Source organism: Podarcis vaucheri (assembly GCF_965113315.1).
Source record: "Podarcis vaucheri genome assembly, chromosome: Z".
Taxonomy (NCBI): Eukaryota; Metazoa; Chordata; class Lepidosauria; order Squamata; family Lacertidae; genus Podarcis; species Podarcis vaucheri.
In genome coordinates, this window is record NC_138758.1 from 49,560,734 (window position 1) to 49,580,514 (window position 19,781).

A 19,781-nucleotide genomic window follows, 5' to 3' on the forward strand; every position below is an offset into this window, starting at 1 on the left:
CAAACGAATTTTTGAGGGGGCTCGGGCCCCCTCAAGCCCCATGGAGTCGGCGCCTATGAAGCCAGGCTTCTTTGAAAGGATGGAATTGTAGATCTCTCTCTCTCTCCCTCCCCTCCAGGTCACTTCTTCAAATTCAGTTAGATGCAGTTCCCTGAGTGGCAATTATGGTGTTTGCCGGAGGAGCTAAGCGTCCTCAGATCAGAGTGAATGATTGCCAGGGTTTCTTGTACGCAGGGTGTGGGAGGGAGCTGGCATGGGGGAGGGAGGGTCAAGGAGCGCAGCTAGCTGGCTTTGGCATCACATTCCCAGCAGTTTTCTTTAACAAAAAAAAAACAAAAAAACAAAAAAACCCCACCCTAATAGTGTAGATGGGACGTGGGTGGCGCTGTGGGTTAAACCACAGAGCCTAGGACTTGCCAATCAGAAGGTCAGCAGTTCGAATCCCCGCAACAGGGTGAGCTCCCATTGCTCAGTCCCTGCTCCTGCCCACCTAGCAGTTCAAAAGAACGTCAAAGTGCAAGTAGATCAATAGGTACCACTCCGGCGAGAAGGTAAACAGCGTTTCCATGCACTGCTCTGGTTCGCCAGAAGCGGCTTAGTCATGCTGGCCACACGACCCGGAAGCTGTACGCCAGATCCCTCAGCCAATAGAGCGAGATGAGCACCGTAACCCCAGTCGGTCATGACTAGACCTAATGGACAGGGGTCCCTTTACCTTTAATAGTGTAGACGAGAAATGCCTATACATGCCAGCCTACTCCTAGTACTAGAGCAAGAAAACTGCTACCACATTTTCAAAGCTAAGCAGGGTCTGGTAGTTTCAGATTAGATGGACCATGTGTTGAGATTCCTGAATTGCAGGGGGTTAGACTAGATGACCCCTGGTGTTCCTTTTAACTCTACAATTCTATGATTCCTTCAATCTGCCCTCCAGATATTTTGGATTATCATTCCCATCAGCCCAACCAGCACAGCGGTGCCATCAGGTTGGGGGAAAAGCTGCCACACTGTCTGTAGACTTCTGCCAAGCATTTGACATGTATTACAGCCACCTTGCAGGTAGGCCACTAATATTATTCCTGGTGGAGAGGATGAGAGATAGAGAGACTTGCCAGAAGCAACTTAGTAAGATTTGAACTGGGGACTTGTAACTTCATACTCAATCTATTTTACTTTGCAGTTGCTTTTTTCATATATTTTTTTCATAATAAAACATAAAGTACAAAAACGGATGACAAATAAAATTAAGCAAAAGTTGAAGAGGATATCTAGAACCAAACATAAAGGAACAAATTTACATACCAGAATAAAACGTAACAAATCAGTAACCACAAGGTTCCAAGTGACATAAATAGGTTCAATTTATCCTGTCCCTTATTGTTTAATCTTTATTTTATTTAACAAAATTTAAATGCTCCCCGGTTTAGGTTTTATTACAAAGCAGATTACAAAAAAAAAAAAAAAGGAAAGAGAAGAAAACTCTACTACATGGCATTAGTTCTTAATCCTTTCATCAGGGATGGGGAACCAAATGCTGTTGAACTCCCATCATCTCAGACTACTGGTCAATAACACCTGTAGGGCCACCAATATCTCCCAGCCCAGACTGACATGAAATCCTGATTCAAAACATGACTGAGAAGTTGTAGCTTTCATTTCCCTCACCACCAACCCAGCATCTTAGATGTTGACCCCTGCATCACTTTCCCCCAGATATCAAGTGTTTGCCTGCAAGGCTCTCTTTATTTTAAGGTCCTCCGTGGGACATACCAGGAGAGGTGGTCCTGTAGGTACAAGATCAGATGCTGGCCTGCAGGGACTCCACTATAGCCAAGGTTGAGTGGGACACTTCAGATTTGGCCCCCCTTGCATGATTTCACATGCCTGGAAGTTTTGTCTCAGCAAACCTTACCAGGGCACACCATCTAGCTGGCTACACTTATTTTTAAAATGTGGCTGATCTTATTTGTGTACTACCAGTGATTGTTTTATACTGTGCTTATGTACACTGCTCAAAGATTGTTGTGTTTTTTTTTTGGTGAAACTGTTTATGGACGCTTCCAAGCAAATAAATCTTAACATGAGATCCCGGTGATGTTTTGATGGAAGCTGCCTCAAGGGTTGAGAATGTGAACTGAGGAAGGGCTGGGTTGGCTGGCGAGTCTGTTTCTACTGGTTTTTCAGAGCAAAGAAGCCTGTTAACTCTGCCAAGCCTAGAGCTGCAGGCAGAGAGAGAGAGAAAAGGAGTGCCGTTCTCCTCGGTTGTGTGTGTTCTGTGCTATGTGCTTGCATTATTAAAGACACTTTTTCATGTCCCAAGCAATAAAAAGCTGGGAAAGCTTGCCGGAGTCATGAAATATTCACAGAGTTCTAAAAATAGTAACACAGGGTCTACATGGGACACAAGGTGTACCCTGGGTAGTGGACAACCCCCCACCCCCCACCCCCGCAAAGGAATGCTGGTATCCAGAATTTTGGGCTCTTGAGTGTGGGAAAGTACATAAGAACATAAGAAAAGTCTGCTGCAGGCCAGTAGCCCATCTAGACCAATATACTGTTCTCACTGTATCATTCACACACACACACACACACACACACACAAACACACACACATATAATTTTTATTCGTTTTTTTAACATATCATTTTCAACAGTAATTAAACATACTTTTACAGTCTGACCACCTCCTTCGGTAATCCTCACAGAATTGTAGCCCAATGGTTGCCATTAATTTGATTTTGAATTGATTTTAGAATGCATTTCAATTGATTGATTGTGATTTTATGTGAACTATGTTGCTTTTATTGTTGTTGGCCGCTCTGAGCCCGGCTTCGGCTAGGGAGGGCGGGATATAAATAAATTATTATTATTATTATTATTATTATTATTATTATTATTATTATTATGGGCCAGCACTGATCCATGGACCACCACTTTTGAAGAGCTGGCTCTGTTTCATCTCTCTTCCCTGTCCCCCAGTCAGCCACTAGGCTGTTTTGTGAATACGTGTTATGTTCCCACCCCTTAAATGTTTTTTAGACTTCTGCAAACTGCTACCTCCTCCTTGTGCACTTGTGGTGGTGAACTTGTTATTATTGTTAGTTCATTTATTATCTGCCCTTCACCTATGTGTTGCAGCATTGAAATCAATATTAAAAATATATAAAGCAACTTACAACCATAAAAAAAAGGTGAGGCCTAAAACTATGCCCCTCGTGTATTAAAAGTCAGGGTAAAGAGGTGTGCCTCAGGCATTCTCCGAAAGCATTTGGGACTGAAATGTGGGTCCACCTTCAGATAATCCAGTTTGTTATTCATTTGCGCGATGAGTAAGGGGGAATGAGTTGTCTAGGACAAGCTGTTTCTCTTGAGACTCCATTAGAAGTTAACCCACTGCATGAGTGTTAAAGGAAATGACAAACAGCGCAGGAACAGAGAAGCCCAAGATCTCCAGCATTTTAAAGGGAAAAGGATGTGCCACTTGCAGTACATAATCTCCCCGGGTAACTGAAATGCAGTCCGAACACCAATCCGTTAACAACCAAGCTCTTATGTAAGCTCCCATCTGTCGCTAAGAATCATCAGTTTGCATGAAGTCATGTTTCAGGCAGGAGATTGAGAACCACAGTGTACAAACTGCATTCCTTTCCAACACCATTCCTCACTTTTCAAAAGGTGGGTAGGTGGAAGACAACTGTACCCACATGGGTCCAGTACATTCACCTGGGACAAATAGGTTCCTTGTGCAACAGGTGGCAAGATCTTCAAACTTGCACTTCCAAAACCAGCTTTTGCATTAGGCTAGAATGAGTAGCACCAAAGTGCACTGAAGACCTTTTTTTAGTTATCATCATCAGCTGCCTAGAGATGGTGCTATTGCTTAACATGAACCACTGAGTTACAAAACTGGGGGTGGGGTGGGGGTGGGAAGCCCCGAGAAAATTAACACTTTCTGCTCTCCCTGGGAGGGCCGATCTAGATGTGTGGCCTATCACTGGAGCTGCTGAGGTCCAAAGGAATAAGAAACAGGTCAAATACTGATGCAACAAATGTGTTACTGCAAGGATTTGGACCTCCTCCCCATAAATTTTCTAGGAGGAAAGTTTCAGCAAGTTTCTTCATGCTGCAGGAATCCTGGTTTTATGTTGTCATGAGTTGCAATTGTTTTATTTGTGTTCACAAAAACAACAACAACAACACATCAACAACTCCTTTTTAACACTCAAATGCTTTGTCTGGGTTTAACGGTTTTCACCTTTCACACCAAAGCATGGAAGCTGCCTACAAGTCTCCCAAGGGAATGCTGCTCTGAGGAAACAGCATGGCAGCAGAGGATGGGGGCCTCTCCTCCAAACAGAAAATGAAACAGTAGAGGGCAACATGGACACCAGACTTCTGATTCTGGCATAGAGCTTTACTGGGTTTCAACTGCAGAAAGAGAACTGGCAATATTGTTCTGGCTGATGCTTTCTGCACCCAGCCCTACCTACCGCTGGCCGTCCGTGCCTTGGGGATACATTGGCCTTCTTCATCCTCGATGAACTGAGAGAGACACGGGCCACAGGAATACGATCCGGGGAGGCAGAACTCACGGCGCAGCAAAGCACATTCCAGACTTCGAGGACAAGACTCTGTGTGTGAGAGAGAGAACCCATTAGTAATCTGTATGCATTTTGCACAAAGTTGTCACCCCCAGTGCCACTGCTAGATAAGACAAAAGCACCACCGTGACCTACAGGCGAAACTCAAAAAATTAGAATATCGTGGAAAAGTTCCTTTATTTCCGTAATTCAACTTGAAAGGTGAAACTAATATACGAGATAGACTCATGACATGCAAAGCGAGATATGTCAAGCCTTATTTGTTCTACAGGTGAAACTCAAAAATTAGAATATCGTGGAAAAGTTCCTTTATTTCTGTAATTCAACTTGAAAGGTGAAACTAATATATGAGATAGACTCATGACATGCCAAGCGAGATATGTCAAGCCTTGATTTGTTATCATTGAGATGATCATGGTGTACATCTTATGAAAATCCCAAATTAACAATCTCAGAAAATTAGAATATTCAAGGAAATCAGCAAAACAAGGATTGCAAATCGAGCAAGATGGGACCTCTGAGAAGTAGAAGCATATCTCGCTTTGCATGTCATGAGCCGATCTCATATATTAGTTTCACCTTTTAAGTTGAATTACTGAAATAACTGAACTTTTCCACAATATTCTAATTTTTCAAGTTACACCTGTAGCGGAGCTAAGGTTACCAGATTTTTTTCAATGAATCCTGAGTTGTTGGTTCTTCGGGGGGGTGGGGGGGTGGGGAAGCGGTGCGTGATGGGTCAGGCATGGAAGGCGGAGAAGGAAGGCCAAGAGCGGCGGTGGGGCTCGGGCAGAGCAATGCCCCCCAAACAGAGGCCACAGGGGCTCCAGCCCTCCCACTCCCCCAGCAGATGCAACCCAGCTACATATCACTGCTAAACAGGGACAACATCACCAACAGCCCTGGGCTGAACTTCATGGAGACTCCATTTAAAAAATCACCTTAGTTAGTGGCCATCCCGTTGTTGCATAAATCAATGCAACACTGTGGCAGTGAAATGAATGTTGCATTCCTTTATTTAGCCTGAATCTACCACCCAATTTTTGGCAGACACACCGGCTTCCCAAGTTCTAGTATTGCTGGGGGGCCAATATAAGTCTCTATCACTCTCTCTCTCTCTCTCTCTCTCTCTCTCTCACACACACACACACACACACCATGGTTGTCTGCAAGTTTTCCCCAGCAGCAGAACAAAGCACTGAAAAGGCTGTGGGGAGCAGGCTAATTTCTCAGAAGAAAAATATTAATACCACCAGTACATTTCACCCATATCTCAGATTCTACACATCTACAGATACAGTGGTACCTCAGGATGCGAACGGGATCCGTTCTGGAGCCCCATTCGCATCCTGAACAGAACATATGACACGACAGCGCATCGCATTTCGCTGCTTCCGCGCATGTGCGTGACATCATTTTGACTGCGCATGTGCGAGTGGCGAAACCCAGAAGTAACGCGCTCCGTTACTTCTGGGCCGCCGCGGAGCGCAACCTGAAAGTACTTAACCTGAAGCGTATTTATCCTGAAGTATGACTGTATGTATATTTTTCGAAAAATGAAAGCTGGGAATCTGGGGATTTGGGTTCGCCTAAGTGGAGGACTTACCACTCCACTGCCCTGTGTGGATTCCCATTCCTCTTTCCCCAACTAGAATGTAGAGCTTTGCATAACTGGCCTTTTCAAAATCAACTTACCCCGTGTATATTGGAGGGAAATAGCATGTGATTTTTGTGTGTGTGTGTGTAACTTAAAAAAAAAGCAAACAATGCAGATTTGGGTGTTGTGGATTTAAGACTGGAAAAATGAAAAAGTGACAGCAACCAAGACTGATGGGATCTGCCATCCTTTCACACAGTCACTTGCCACACACCAGCTTAAAAGTGCTCCAGAGTCTTCCAGGAGAAGGTGCAACTCACAGGACGCTGGAGCCTGCCCTGACATCCTGCTGCCTTCCAGGAACTGTTTGTTTAAATGGGCGTGTGTGTGTGTGTGTGTGTGTGTGTGTGTAGACTGAAACTCCCCCCACCTGAAAAGCAAACAACCCATGCCCAGCCTGCCAGCAGAGGGAGAATGTGATGTGATGGTGTTGCCTCAGGTGACTATATTCTTCATACTGTGGGTTATCAGTGGGGTGGAGAGAAGAGTAAAGCAAGGAGGGTTTACTATGTACTTCTTGCAAAGCAATGATGAGCATGGGGGCAGGGAGAGAATGTTGAGAATTTGTTGATTGAAAAGAACCGAGAAGCTTTTTTTTTTTTAATTAAAAAAAAAGGTCACAGGGTGGTAATGCGAGGGGAGACAACAACACAGGAGCAGTTTCCATCCACTGCAGACACAACCTGGCTGCACGTGGTGACTTTGAGCTAGATCTCAGGACCATTGGCTACCTGTCTACAGGACTGGAAGGTTGGCAGAGGAGAGAGAGAGAAAGGTTTTGCAAAGAAACCCAATGATTGCTCTCGTTGGCTTAGGTGCTGGGCCGGCAAAATGCTGGTGGCAGAGAGATGAAGTTTTCAGTGGGGTGGGCAGGTAGTTCCTCTAGTTGCGTACACACACACACACACACACACACACACACCGGACATCCATTTCACGTATCTCCTAGCTGTTTTAAAGCATTCTTTTAAAATTAAAGTGTACAGCTGAATAATGTGATAAGTGACTGCCTTTCCTGCCCTGTGTAGAATTTGATTTTATAATGATGGCCTCTCTCCTTTGATACTGCTATTAAAGAGCAACAGCCGCAAACCACTTGTTGAGAAGCCTTCAGGGCCAGGAAGGTTGGCCAGCCAGAACACCAAAGAAGTGCTGGTTTCTGTGCTGGAAACCGCAGAAGGAGAAAGTTGCTACTGTGCTTGAGGTCCTGCCTCTGAGCTTCCCATTGGGGCACCTGGTTGGCCACTTTGAGTACAGGACGCTGGACTAGGTGGGTCCCCTTCGGGCCCAGTCCAGAAAGTTCATCTTAGGTTAACAGGAGAGAATCCTCACACCCTTCCTCCCGACAGAGGGGATTCTCCAAGCGAAGCTCTCAGGACCCTGCAGCTGTCGCCAGCTTCCTGCTAACAACAAACCCATCTTGCCTCTGCTTTGCCCTCTGGGAGGTTTTGGCGCAGTTCTGCTCTGCCTCCCTCTCCCTCCTTCCAACAAGGATTAAGCAGCAAGAGAGATACTTCTCAATCTAATTAAAGCTCCAATAAGGTTATCGGCTGCCACTTACAGTCTCCGGTTGCAACTGCTACTTACGATGCAATTAAACTCCCATTTGTTGGTGGTTAACGGTGCTGGAAATTTCTAGAAGGGCAGCGGGTGGGAAGGAAGTCTGGCCTCATTTACCAGCACCTGAGATTTTCGTAAACATGAACTGCTCTGCACATCCTTGGAAAAGAATTAGACACATTTGCCAAGAATTGTTTCCATCAGGTGCCATTAGTCATGTTTGCTATAATGGAATCAGAGCCTGCCTGGCACAGAGGGGTGACGCAAGATGCCAGGCAGATCTGAGGGTCTAGTCTAGGACCAGCTTGGAACCCCACAAAAACTGCCTTGAGTTCCAGAGAAGGCAAAACTGAAATAAGCAAAGCCTCCACACTCAGAGGCAGCCCACCTGCAAACATGTCACATTGACTCTCAGCATGGGGGTAAGAACAGGAAACAGGGAAACTTTTTCACATTTCCTCATGGAGAGTCTAATGGAGGAGGCTTGCCAGAGGCAAGAGTGGGCTAAGCAGAGGTTGTGAATCTTACTTTCGGGTAAGGCATAGGTTTCTGTGCATGTATGTGTGAGTGTGTATATGTGTGCACATACAAATGCACGCAACCCACCCCTCTATCCTAGCAAGCAAGAGGATTACGTTGACCAGGTTAAGGACATATTCTGGTCGGCCAAAAGAACTAAAGGAGGGTGCAGAGCAGGAATTGGTAAGGAGGGATGTGTGGCCTACACCAGTCCCAAAAGCTCAAACAGAGGCAAGGGGACCCAGGTTCAAAAACCAGCTCCAACCCTGAAGCTCACTGGGTAATCTAGGTCAATCACTATCTCTCAGCCTGAACTACCTTATGAAGTTGTTGTGGAGATAACAGAAGAGAGGAACAACCGTGAACCCTGGTTTTCTTTTGGAGACATGGGTGTACAGGGGAGCAGAACATTAGGAGTATATCCAGGCCTCTGAGTTTCAAATCTCCAGCACTGCCTCCTCCTCCTCCTCCTCCTTCTTCTCAGACCAGAGGTGGTGTGGGAGGCACCTTGCAAAGCATCAGTCACCCTTCATCTTCATTTGCCCAGTGGCACCCACACACATACCAATTCCTCTATGCGGATTTGTGCACCCCTAGGGACCCAGAAGGGCCGTGGGTGGCGTTGTGGGTTAAACCACAGAGCCTAGGGCTTGCCGATCAGAAGGTCGGTGATTCAAATCCCTGCGACAGGGTGAGCTCCCATTGCTCGGTCCCTGCTCCTGCCAACCTAGCAGTTCAAAAGCACGTCAAAGTGCAAGTAGATCAATAGGTACCACTCTGGCGGGAAGGTAAACGGCATTTCCGTGTGCTGCTCTGGTTCGCCAGAAGCGGCTTAGTCATGCTGGCCACATGACCCGGAAGCTGTACACCTGCTCCCTCGGCCAATAAAGCAAGATGAGCGCCGCACAGGATATCCTTAGCACTGCTCTTTGGCTTCAGTACAGCCCAACAACTCTATGAAGCAAGCATGAAACATGCCCATTTCACAGATGGGAAAGGGGTGCCAAGAGATAAATGGCTGGCCAATGGCCAATACAAATCTTACAAACCAGCACAAATTTGAGCTTGGGTCTTCCATGCCTTCATTTATAATAGCCTCCAAATAATTTATAATTCATTGAGCACTATTTTATCAGCCTTACGTTTTAATCATTTCATTGTAAATTTTCAAACTGGAAGGAAAAAACCCACAACCATTAAGCAGAGACTGCTAAAAAATAAATAATTAAATTGAAAAGAAAAATCCCACAAGGACACTAGGTCAAGAGGCTTTCAAAAAATTTGGCCAGGCAGACTGGACAGCAAGCTCAGGAGCAGTAGGATCGATGTGCAGCACATAGTTAAACTATGGAATCCATCGGAGAGAGTGACAGTGACCAACCGCGAAAGCTTTAAAAGAGGATTAGATGAATTCATAGAGGAGGAAAGGGCAATTGATGGCTCCTAGCAATCTCATCTAGTGGTTATGTTGCTGATCACTACTTGCTCAGGAGTCAAGCCGCACAAACACTAAGGAAAATCAGAACTCCCCCCTTCTGCTGCAAATGAAAAAAAGAAGAGTTCTAAAAATTGTCTGCCTGCCTTCCAGAAGGCCTTATATAATGGCTGCTACAAGCAAGCCGAACTCCTGGTAGCAAGGGAGGGCAGGAGGAATAAACACTAAGAGCGTTAACACAGTCCGGAAAGCCAGGGAGAGGCTGTGACGTCCTTCTGAGGGTTGCAACAGCTAAGAGGGAAGGAGGCAGAGCCAAGCCCTCCATCCTGCTATTGTCCCAGGCAAACTATGTCCCCCGGCTCACAGACAGCAGGTTATCGTCAGAGGTGAAGCCTTGCTAGCCCTGTTGTCTTCAAGCGGAGAAGCAAACAAGCTTTACAAAGTGTCAGCCTTCTAAGAAAGAAAAGAAAGAAGCAAGCAAGCAAGAAACAGGGGAAACTGAATGAGCTTTGGGAGGCAGGTGGGAGGGAAATGTGCCATGTACTTGTTAAAAAATATTCGACTGTAAAAGTACCACTCGATTCTGCCCTGGTCAGACCCCACCTGGAGTCCTGTGTCTAGTTTAAGAAGGGTATTGACAAGCTGGAAAGTGTGGAGAGGAGGGCGACCAAGATGACTGAGGTTCTGGAAGCCAAGCCTTATGAGGAGCTGGGTATGTTTAGACTGGAAAAGACGAGACTGAGAGGAAAGATGACATCTTCCAATATCTGAAGGAGCATCTCCACCCCCATCATTCTGCCTGGACACTGAGGTCCAGCGCCGAGGGCCTTCTGGTGGTTCCCTCGCTGTGAGAAGCCAAGTTACAGGAAACCAGGCAGAGGGCCTTCTCGGTAGTGGCGCCCACCCTGTGGAATGCCTTCCCATCAGATGTCAAAGAGAAGAACAACTACCAGACTTTTAGAAGACATCTGAAGGCAGCCCTCTTTAGGGAAGCTTTTATTGTTTGATGCATTACTATATTTTAATATTTTGTTGGCAGCTGCCCAGAGTGGCTGCGTAAGCCCAGCCAGATGGGCGGGGTATAAATTATTATTATTAATAATATCTAAAGGGTTGTCACATGGAGGATGGAGCCAGCTTGTTTTCTCCTGCTCTGGAGGGTAGGACTCAAACCCATGGCTTCAAGTTACAAGGAAGGAGATTCCGAGCAAACATCAGGAAGAACTTTCTGACCGTAAGAGTCAGCCAATCAAACGGACTGTCTCAGAAGGTGGTGGGCTCTCATTCATTGAGCGTTTTTAAGGTTGGACGGCCATCTGTCATGGATGTCTTAGTTGAGATTCCTGCATTGCAGGAGATTGGACTACATGACCCTCTAGGAGGTCTCTTCCAACTCTACAATTCTGTAAAATTGCTGCTAGCTTGGAGTATGGGAATTAGCTAAAAGTGGATTTGAGGTCTACGAATGGCTACTAGTCTGGGTAGCTGAATAGAACCTCAGTTTTCCAAAGTAGTCCACCTGCAAGCCTCTGGCACGTAGAGCCTTCTCTATTTTCTGTTTTCCCAAAAAGTACTGTATTTTTCGCTCTATAACACACACCCGACCATAACACGCACATAGTTTTTAGAGGAGGAAAATCCGTAGGCAAGCCACCCGTAGGCATTCCCTCCATAACACGCACAGACATTTCCCCTTACTTTCTAGGAGGAAAAAAGTGAGTGTTATGGTGTGGGAAAATGATTGCTTGTACATAAGAGCATGAGCAGAGTTCTTATTATTGCAGAGTGATTTTACAGCACGAGATATTGCTAAGAGCATGATGAGCACGTGAACACCTCATGCTAGACTAATGATTGGCTCACGTAGCATAACACTCTCTTTGTCTGTGTGGGCAAGGGCAAGGGCAAGGTTGCATTCCTTTGATTGTTACTTTTGAGTACCAGGCAGAGCAAGCGCAGTGCTGGAGGAGGGAGGATGATTTATTTCTTACTGCACACAATAAACGTTACGGCGGTAGCCAAAGCTTTTTCTTCAAGTCATCTTGGTGTGAGACTGATTTTCTTACTGATGTCGAGCTGGATTCTCGACAATTGGTGCCCCGTGTGACTACCTTCGGACTCCACGTTGTTTCTCATCGTTCAGCGCTCACCACACGTCTTTCATCCGCTATGGATCCCGGTGAGTGCTCCCTTGGTACCCCGTGTATGTGATTCTGGACTACGTTAAGGACTTATCAGCACTTATCTCGCCCGGCAAGGGCTGCAGACGCGTCGTTCATCCACCTAGTGGATCCCTGGTGAGTGCTCCCGACCCCCCCCTTTCTTTTGCCATTATGGGGCAGTCTCTCTCTCCACCACAGAAAAAGTTTTTTGAAGACCTTAAATTTATTTTGGCCAGCAACAGCTTCATTGTCTCAGATGCTGACCTTCAGTCACTTATAGAAGCATTGGATACTCACTGCCCCTGGTTTTTTCCTCAGGAGGGGAATTGGCATTTAAAAGACTGGGAAAAAATAGGACAATTTTTCCAAAACCATCCTCAGATTGATGTCAAAGTTTTGCATGCCTGCTGTAAGGTTTATAAGGCTATCTCAAGATTAACTCCTACAAATCTCCTCCTGGCCGCTGCTTCAGCTCCTTTGCCCCCCCTCCCAGTCCTCATGCTGCCTTCAGAAGTACCGTCCTATCAGCCTCCTAAACAGGCAGACATTTTTCCTCCTTCGGCTCCTGTCGTCCCTCCTCTGCATTCTTCGCATTCCACACCCCCCATCTCCACTCCTCTCCAAGAAGAGATTCTTTGTACTGCAGCTCCGTTGCTGCCTTTTGATTCTGATACTCCAAATCTCTTTCCTGTGATTGCTCCTGCACTCCCAGCCCCCGTCATGCTGACCCAAACCGATGTTCTCGATGGGCTGACGGGAGGAGGCAATTTTCTTCCTATTGCCCAACAGTTGGCCCTTGATCCTATGTATTGGGCAGCCACCACAGCCTCAGCCCAAGAGGCTCTGGCCTCTGTCCCTGATGACAAGACTGAGTGCAATGGCCGGTGGGGCAGCGTCAGACAGGGCCCTACAAAGCCCTATGGACAATTTGTTGATCGCTTGTATAATACCTTCAAGCGGCAAGTTCAGGACCTGGCAGCACAAGAACTGATTGTACGCCAGCTTGCGTTTGCTGATGCAAGTGAGGACTGTACGCAAGAGCTGCGCCTTCTAATGGCAACATCAAATATAGCCATTGCTGATATGCTTAAAGCCTGCCAGTCAGTGGGCACTGCTAGCCACGGCCTGCTAGCCACAGCCTTGTCCTCTGCCGTGTCCCAAAATCCTGCAAAGGATAAAACCTGTTGGCTTGACAGTGGCTAAGGAAAAAATCCAGCGGACTTTACCCATTACGTACCTGGGACACAAGCTGACAGCATCTGCAGCCATTCCAGTTACGCCTCAACTACAGTTTCCTGGTTATCTTAGATTGGTGGATTTACAACAAATTCTTGGACAGCTGAATTGGATAAAGAGTTATTTGGACCTGCCCACCTCCACTTTGTCTCCACTATTTTCTGCCCTTAAAGGACACAAGAATCCAGCGGACAAGATCACAATCACCTCTGCAATGGAAGAGGCTCTTCCACAGCTGTTCCAGTGTTTCCTGGCACGTTGAAAGGCCATCTTCACCCCTACTGCATTGGCCCCCCTTTTTCTTGGGAAGCCACTTCAACCACCAAACATCATTACAGTTTTGCTGCCTCCTAATAGCAACCATCCCATCTGTGTCATCACACTTCACTGGGCTTGGACTTTTTTGACTCAGCAGTACAAGGAGCAATACATCAGACTTATTTACAGCAAATGGGCTCCTGTATCTGCAGAAATGGTTGTGTGACTTCTTCTGGATTGTGGTTTTTACATGCCAATAATCGAACCACGAAATATCACGCAGGTTGCTCATAAACAGCCATTGGACTAATTTACCATTCTCATCCTTATTGGCATCACTTGGATTTTACCCCCCAGATATTTTTTTTCTCCTCCCTCAGGAGTCCTGCCCTATGTTGTGTTCCCCTGAGCATGTACAGAGGGCTGTCTTGGAACTATTGTGGACTTTTGGCAAGGGAGGGGGTGAGAGGATTTTAGTGTGTTCAATTTGTTTCATTTTTGTGCTTTGGCATGGTTCCTGGACAGAAAGAAAGTTGCAATATGGTTCTTTAGCAAGGCCTACGAAGACAATGGGCCCTGTTCTCGACCTTGTTGCAATCTTTTTAGTTACAGCAAGCGGAATATGCTTGGCTATTGCCTTTTAGCTGCTGAGAAAAATGATTTTGAAAAGCTTTAAAAAGCTTTGAGCTTTTTTTTTTTGGTGGTGGTATTCTAGCATTCCAGTAAATGCTTCATTTAAGATTAGCAATAATATGAAGGACAATCGTATAAGTTTATCACCTGTGTTTTGTTGCTTGCAGAAATAGTGCCTTATTGTTTTCGTTTTAATCATGATAGCAAAAAAAAAAATTAGGTCATTATCCATATTGTAATTGGACCTATGAGTATGTTAATGGATCTTCTTGTTTTCTTAATGTTACAACTATGAGTGATAGGCCAAAAGTTTTAATTAATAATGTCACAACCTACATGACTTATGACCAACAGGCTGCGTGTAGAGATTTTTATGTTTGGTTCAACTGGATGAGAAAGAGCAGTAAATCTACATGTTTGCTTCAATCTAATTTATGGTTATTCTGTGGCAAATTGGACCGAAGCTTTGTTTAATTTTACCATCTTTGTTTTAAAAATAATTAACAAAAAAAAAAAAGTCAGAAATGAGAGAAGTTGTTTTATAAAAAAAATTTATGCTTTAAATGTAATCTTTGCCTCTAAAGGTGGAATTTGTGCCTTAATTCATTTTCATTGTTGCATGTATATAACTGATCAATCAACCAATATCTCCGCTACTATTGATTATATGGAACAAATGATAACCCATAATCCTTTGAATCCACCTGAAGGTTTTGATCCATGGGAGTGGTTGTCTTCTTGGTTACCTAATGGATTATGGTTAAGAAATTTATTATTGATTGTAATTGCATGTTTGTTGTATTCAATGCTTGCTTTTTTTTGATTTCCCAATGTATTGCATGGTGGTACCGACCACGGCCCACCACAGGGATTACAAGGGGAATTTATGTTGCAAAGTATAAATGCTTAGGTAATGGGAATATGATTCTGATTAAGCGTCCCTCTTATAAACAAGAAAAGAGGGCATGTGGGAAAATGATTGCTTGTACATAAGAGCATGAGCAGAGTTCTTATTATTGCAGAGTGATTTTACAGCACGAGATATTGCTAAGAGCATGATGAGCACGTGAACACCTCATGCTAGACTAATGATTGGCTCACGTAGCATAACACTCTCTTTGTCTGTGTGGGCAAGGGCAAGGTTGCATTCCTTTGATTGTTACTTTTGAGTACCAGGCAGAGCAAGCGCAGTGCTGGAGGAGGGAGGATGATCTATTTTTTACTGCACACAATAAACGTTACGGCGGTAGCCAAAGCTTTTTCTTCAAGTCATCTTGGTGTGAGACTGATTTTCTTACTGATGTCGAGCTGGATTCTCGACATTATGGTGCAAAAAATACGGTAAATGCTGGAGCAAACAAGGCTGTTCTTGCACTCCTATGTCAAACATAGAACTGAAGTGGAGGAACATGAGAGTCTTGTTTCTGAAAAACTCCTACCATACAAATGCACACTTACAAACTTGGTGACAAGTATCCTCCCTCACCCCACCCCAAAGAAGGTAAAGTGGATGCTAATCTTTTAGATATTTATCAAGTGCACACACAAATTACAAGAATAAAAACTAGGACTCTCCACAGTAAGTTGGAGCACATCTGCTATAGCAGGGGCCATGCCTCCAGTTCTGCACTAAAACAACAGTTGCACCCCAACTTTGTTTTAAAAAGACATCGATGCTCCACTTTTCAAAGAATTAAAAATGTGTGTGCAATGTTTAAACACCACTTGCGACGCCTCAGCCGGCTGCAAAGAGGCTGTGAGCTTAAAACCCAGGGAACTGAGAAATTAAACAACAGGTTTGCAGGTTCTCACAGAGGGTGTTCTCAGCTGTGCGGCAGCAGTTGGACACGTCAGCGGAGTCTGTTTTACACACACAGGGGAGTAAACAAGGGCCCGCCAACCACGGCAAGGAAGAAAGCGCTTTCATCAGATGGCAAGTAGAAGGGGTGGCATTTGAGATCGGAACACAAATAACAGTTTTGGTAACTGTGACACAAGGGTAGGTCTCTTCAGCCTTCAAAGTCAGAATCTGGGCAATGTAGGTATTTAGTTGTATATCGAGATTGATATGAAAGTTGTACAACTGGGGGTTGGAGGGAAGGGGATGTGGGATGTGTCGCCCCCCCCCCTTATTAAAATGCTCTTTTTAAAGAATCTGGGCAATGGGGAGCTGAATTTTGCAGAGAAACTTGGGTGCATTATTTCTTCCTTCAGCAACTATGTCCCAAACATCTGGAGGGAAGCAGGCTGGGGAAGTCTGGTATATTTTATACACTTTCCTTGGTTTCTAAGTCAGAACAGGTTTTGAAAGCATATATTGGCAGTACAGTGGTATCTCTGGTTGCGAATGGGATCCATTCCCGTTCGCAACCTGAACGGAATGCAACCTGCTTCTGCGCATGCGTGTGATGTTATTTTGCGCGTCTGCGCATGCGCGAACGGCGTAACCCTTTCCGGTACTTCCGGGTCACTGCGGGACGCAATCTGAAAAGACGTAACCCGCAGTGTTCGCAACATGAGGTATGACTGTACAGTGGTACCTCGGCTTACATACGCTTCAGGTTACAGACTCCGCTAACCCATCAATAGTACCTCAGGTTAAGAACTTTGCTTCAGGATGAGAACAGAAATCGTGCTGCGGCAGCACAGCAGCAACAGCGGGAGGCCCTATTAGCTAAAGTGGTGCTTCAGGTTAAGAACAGTTTCAGGTTAAGAACAGACCTCCAGAACGAATTAAGAGAATAAGAATAAGAATATCTTTATTGTCATTGCCCCCTTCGGGGACAACGAAATTACTTGACTGCTCCATAAAAACACTAATTAAACAATACAATATAATACAGAAAGGGAGATTAGATGACTTTCAAAGTCCGGGCTTCCCATTCAGGGCCGAGATCACTCTGGAGAAGAAGCTGTTCTTAAGACGGCTCGTTCTTGTCTTCATCGTCCTGTATCTCCGTCCCGACGGCAAGAGCTCAAAGAGACAGTGACCAGGATGCGATGGATCTTTTACTATGTCCAGTGCCTTCCTATGGCACCTTGTGGCATAAATCTGCTCTAAGGTGGAGAATGGGCAGCCAACAATGCTCTCTGCTGCCTTAACAACCCTGCACAACCCCATCCTGTCCTGGGCAGTACAGCAGTACTTAACCCGAGGTACCACTGTACTTAAGACAGCCCCAGAAATATTGGGCAGTGCAATAGGAAGCACCAGTGCTCACTTCCAACAACCAACTTGGTTTGGATTGCACTCCTCAAAGTGTTGTGTGAGTGCCGGCCCTCCTCCAGGTGCCCCTACCATCGGAGGCGCGAAAGCTGCAAGGCCAGAAGCAGGTCTTCTCTGGGGTGATGCTCCAGTTGTGGTGCACCCTCCCCAGAACACATCCTACCATTAGGTAAAGAGAAGTGACTGCCTTGGGCACCTGATATCGGGTGTCAGAAAGGACAGTCAGTTTGCGGAGGGGGCACCATTTAATTTATTATGTTTTTAAGCCAGGGAGAACAGCCTCGGGTGCAAAAAAATCACTTGACTGAGCCTTGGACACTCTCTGCTTGAGGCTGCTCCATTTGCTATCCTGCGTCAAGCAATAACATAACCTTGTACCAGCAGCACCCCAGGACATTTTGCCTGGTGGCACATTTTTTTGTCACCTCTCAACGCCAGGGAACCCTCTTTTTCATTTTACCAGGATTTCCAAGTTCAGTTTCAGTGAGATCATAAAACCATGTGAAACTGTTTAGGAGTGCAGCTTCTGTTTGGCACGCCAGTTTTTAGTGTTGCTGTAATTTGTACCTAAAGGGACTCGGGTGGCGCTGTGGTCTAAACCACAGAGCCTAGGACTTGCCGATCAGAAGGTCGGCGGTTCAAATCCCTGCAACGAGGTAAGCTCCCGTTGCTCAGTCCCTGCTCCTGCCAACCTAGCAGTTCGAAAGCACCTCAAAGTGCAAGTAGATAAATAGGTACCACTCCGGCGGGAAGGTAAACAGCGTTTCCGTGCACTGCTCTGGTTCACCAGAAGTGGCTTAGTCATGCTGGCCACATGACCCGGAAGCTGTATGCCGGCTCCCTCGGCCAATAAAGAGAGATGAGCGGTGCAACCCCAGAGTCGTCTGCGACTGGACCTAATGGTCAGGGGTCCCTTTACCTTTAATTTGTACCTATTTATATTTGTATTCCCTCCTCCATTTGATAACCCTGCCTACACCCTCTAGCCCCCTTCCCTCACACCTGGCCAACCCCTCCTCCCTCTGCTCCTATCCAAGCTCCTTTCCTGTCAAGCCACTCTCTGAAATGCCTACCCTCCTCCATTAAACCTTGCCTTAGCCACATTTAATGGAGGGGGCTGCAGTGAAATGCCTTACCCTCTGTTAGACAGATTGCCTGGGCTGCCTGTCACCCACGCTGCTTGCTCACGCGCTGCCCGTAGGTGGCCATGCAAACTGTGGCATGACGACAGTGTTACATTTTTATCTTATGTATGAAGAAGTGATGAAAGCAGTCTTGGGGAACAGCAGAAAAGGGTGTTCTGTTCTGAAGTGCAGGGACAACCTAAACTGGAAAATAAACTTGGAACACTGATTGCACCACTGAGGAAAACAAGGACATAAACAGATCACTCAGGGTGTGAGTGTGCAAAACTCACTTCATCCCTACTGCTCCAAGGTTCCATATGCACTCACAACCCCAGCAGTCTCTGCACACTCATGTAAGCACTGCCACTTGCTTCAAGCAGTGAAATCCCCAGCCTCTTGAATAATTGATCCGGACACAATTTGTACTCAAGTGTCCCCATTTCAGCACAGTTCAGGGTACACAGAAGCCGCGGATCAGACCAGACTGTTATAGGAAAACCCTTAAGGTAACATCCAAATAACTTTCGCTCAGGCGCTCTGATGCACAATTCCATCACTTCTGGACCTGGGATCAGGGGAAGGAATCTCACATTTACCTTCACTTATTTATTTCATTTACAGTGTTACCTCAGGTTAAGAATTTAATTTGTTCCGGAGGTCTGTTCTTAACCTGAAACTGTTCTTAACCTGAAGCACCACTTTAGCTAATGGGGCCTCCCGCTGCCATTGTGCCACCATCGCACGATTTCTGTTCTCATTCTGAAGCAAAGTTCTTAACCTGAAGCACTATTTCTGGGTTAGTGGAGTCTGTAACCTGAAGCGTCTGTAACCTGAGGCACCACTGTATTTACTTACAACATTTGAATACCAACCAATAAATTAGCTTTCTCTGGGTGCTGATCAATACAAATCACAAAATCAACCTCCCTCCCTCCCTAATTAACAAAGCAAACAAATCACTACAGCATAAGCAGAAGAAATAAGATCACCAAGCCATACAAAGAAAGTACTAGAAGACTAACCCCAAACAACTGGGAAATATAAAGGTCTTCTCCTGATGCCCAAAGAATGACAATGTGGGTGCCAGTCCACATTGAGGGCATGACCAATAAAGTCCTCTCTCCAGGAACCCATCAATCATTCCATTTTAAACACTGTGGTGCCACTTCAAACTGTCATGGCTTCCCCCAAAGCACTGTGGGAGGTGCTGAAGGTTGTTTCTCAGCTCTGCTGAGATGCAATTGCAAAGAGATGCCATTCCCAGAGGGGTTTAACAATCGACAATCCTCTTCCCAGGAAATTCTGGGAATTCAGGTAAGGGAACAGGGGCCCTCCTAACAAAGTCACAGGTGTGAATGTGGCCTGAT

At 45.7% G+C, this 19,781-nt stretch overlaps 1 protein-coding gene across 1 annotated transcript in view; it reads right to left on the reverse strand.

Moving 5' to 3' along the window:
* The window catches only part of NPDC1 (neural proliferation, differentiation and control 1), a 62,357-nt gene that overhangs the window by 18,721 nt on the left and 23,855 nt on the right, over positions 1 to 19,781 (reverse strand). Inside the window, exon 2 of the mRNA XM_082209015.1 lies at positions 4,491 to 4,631. Within this exon, the coding sequence (XP_082065141.1) occupies positions 4,491 to 4,631 (141 nt within the window). The remainder of the gene's footprint in view (positions 1 to 4,490; positions 4,632 to 19,781) is intronic.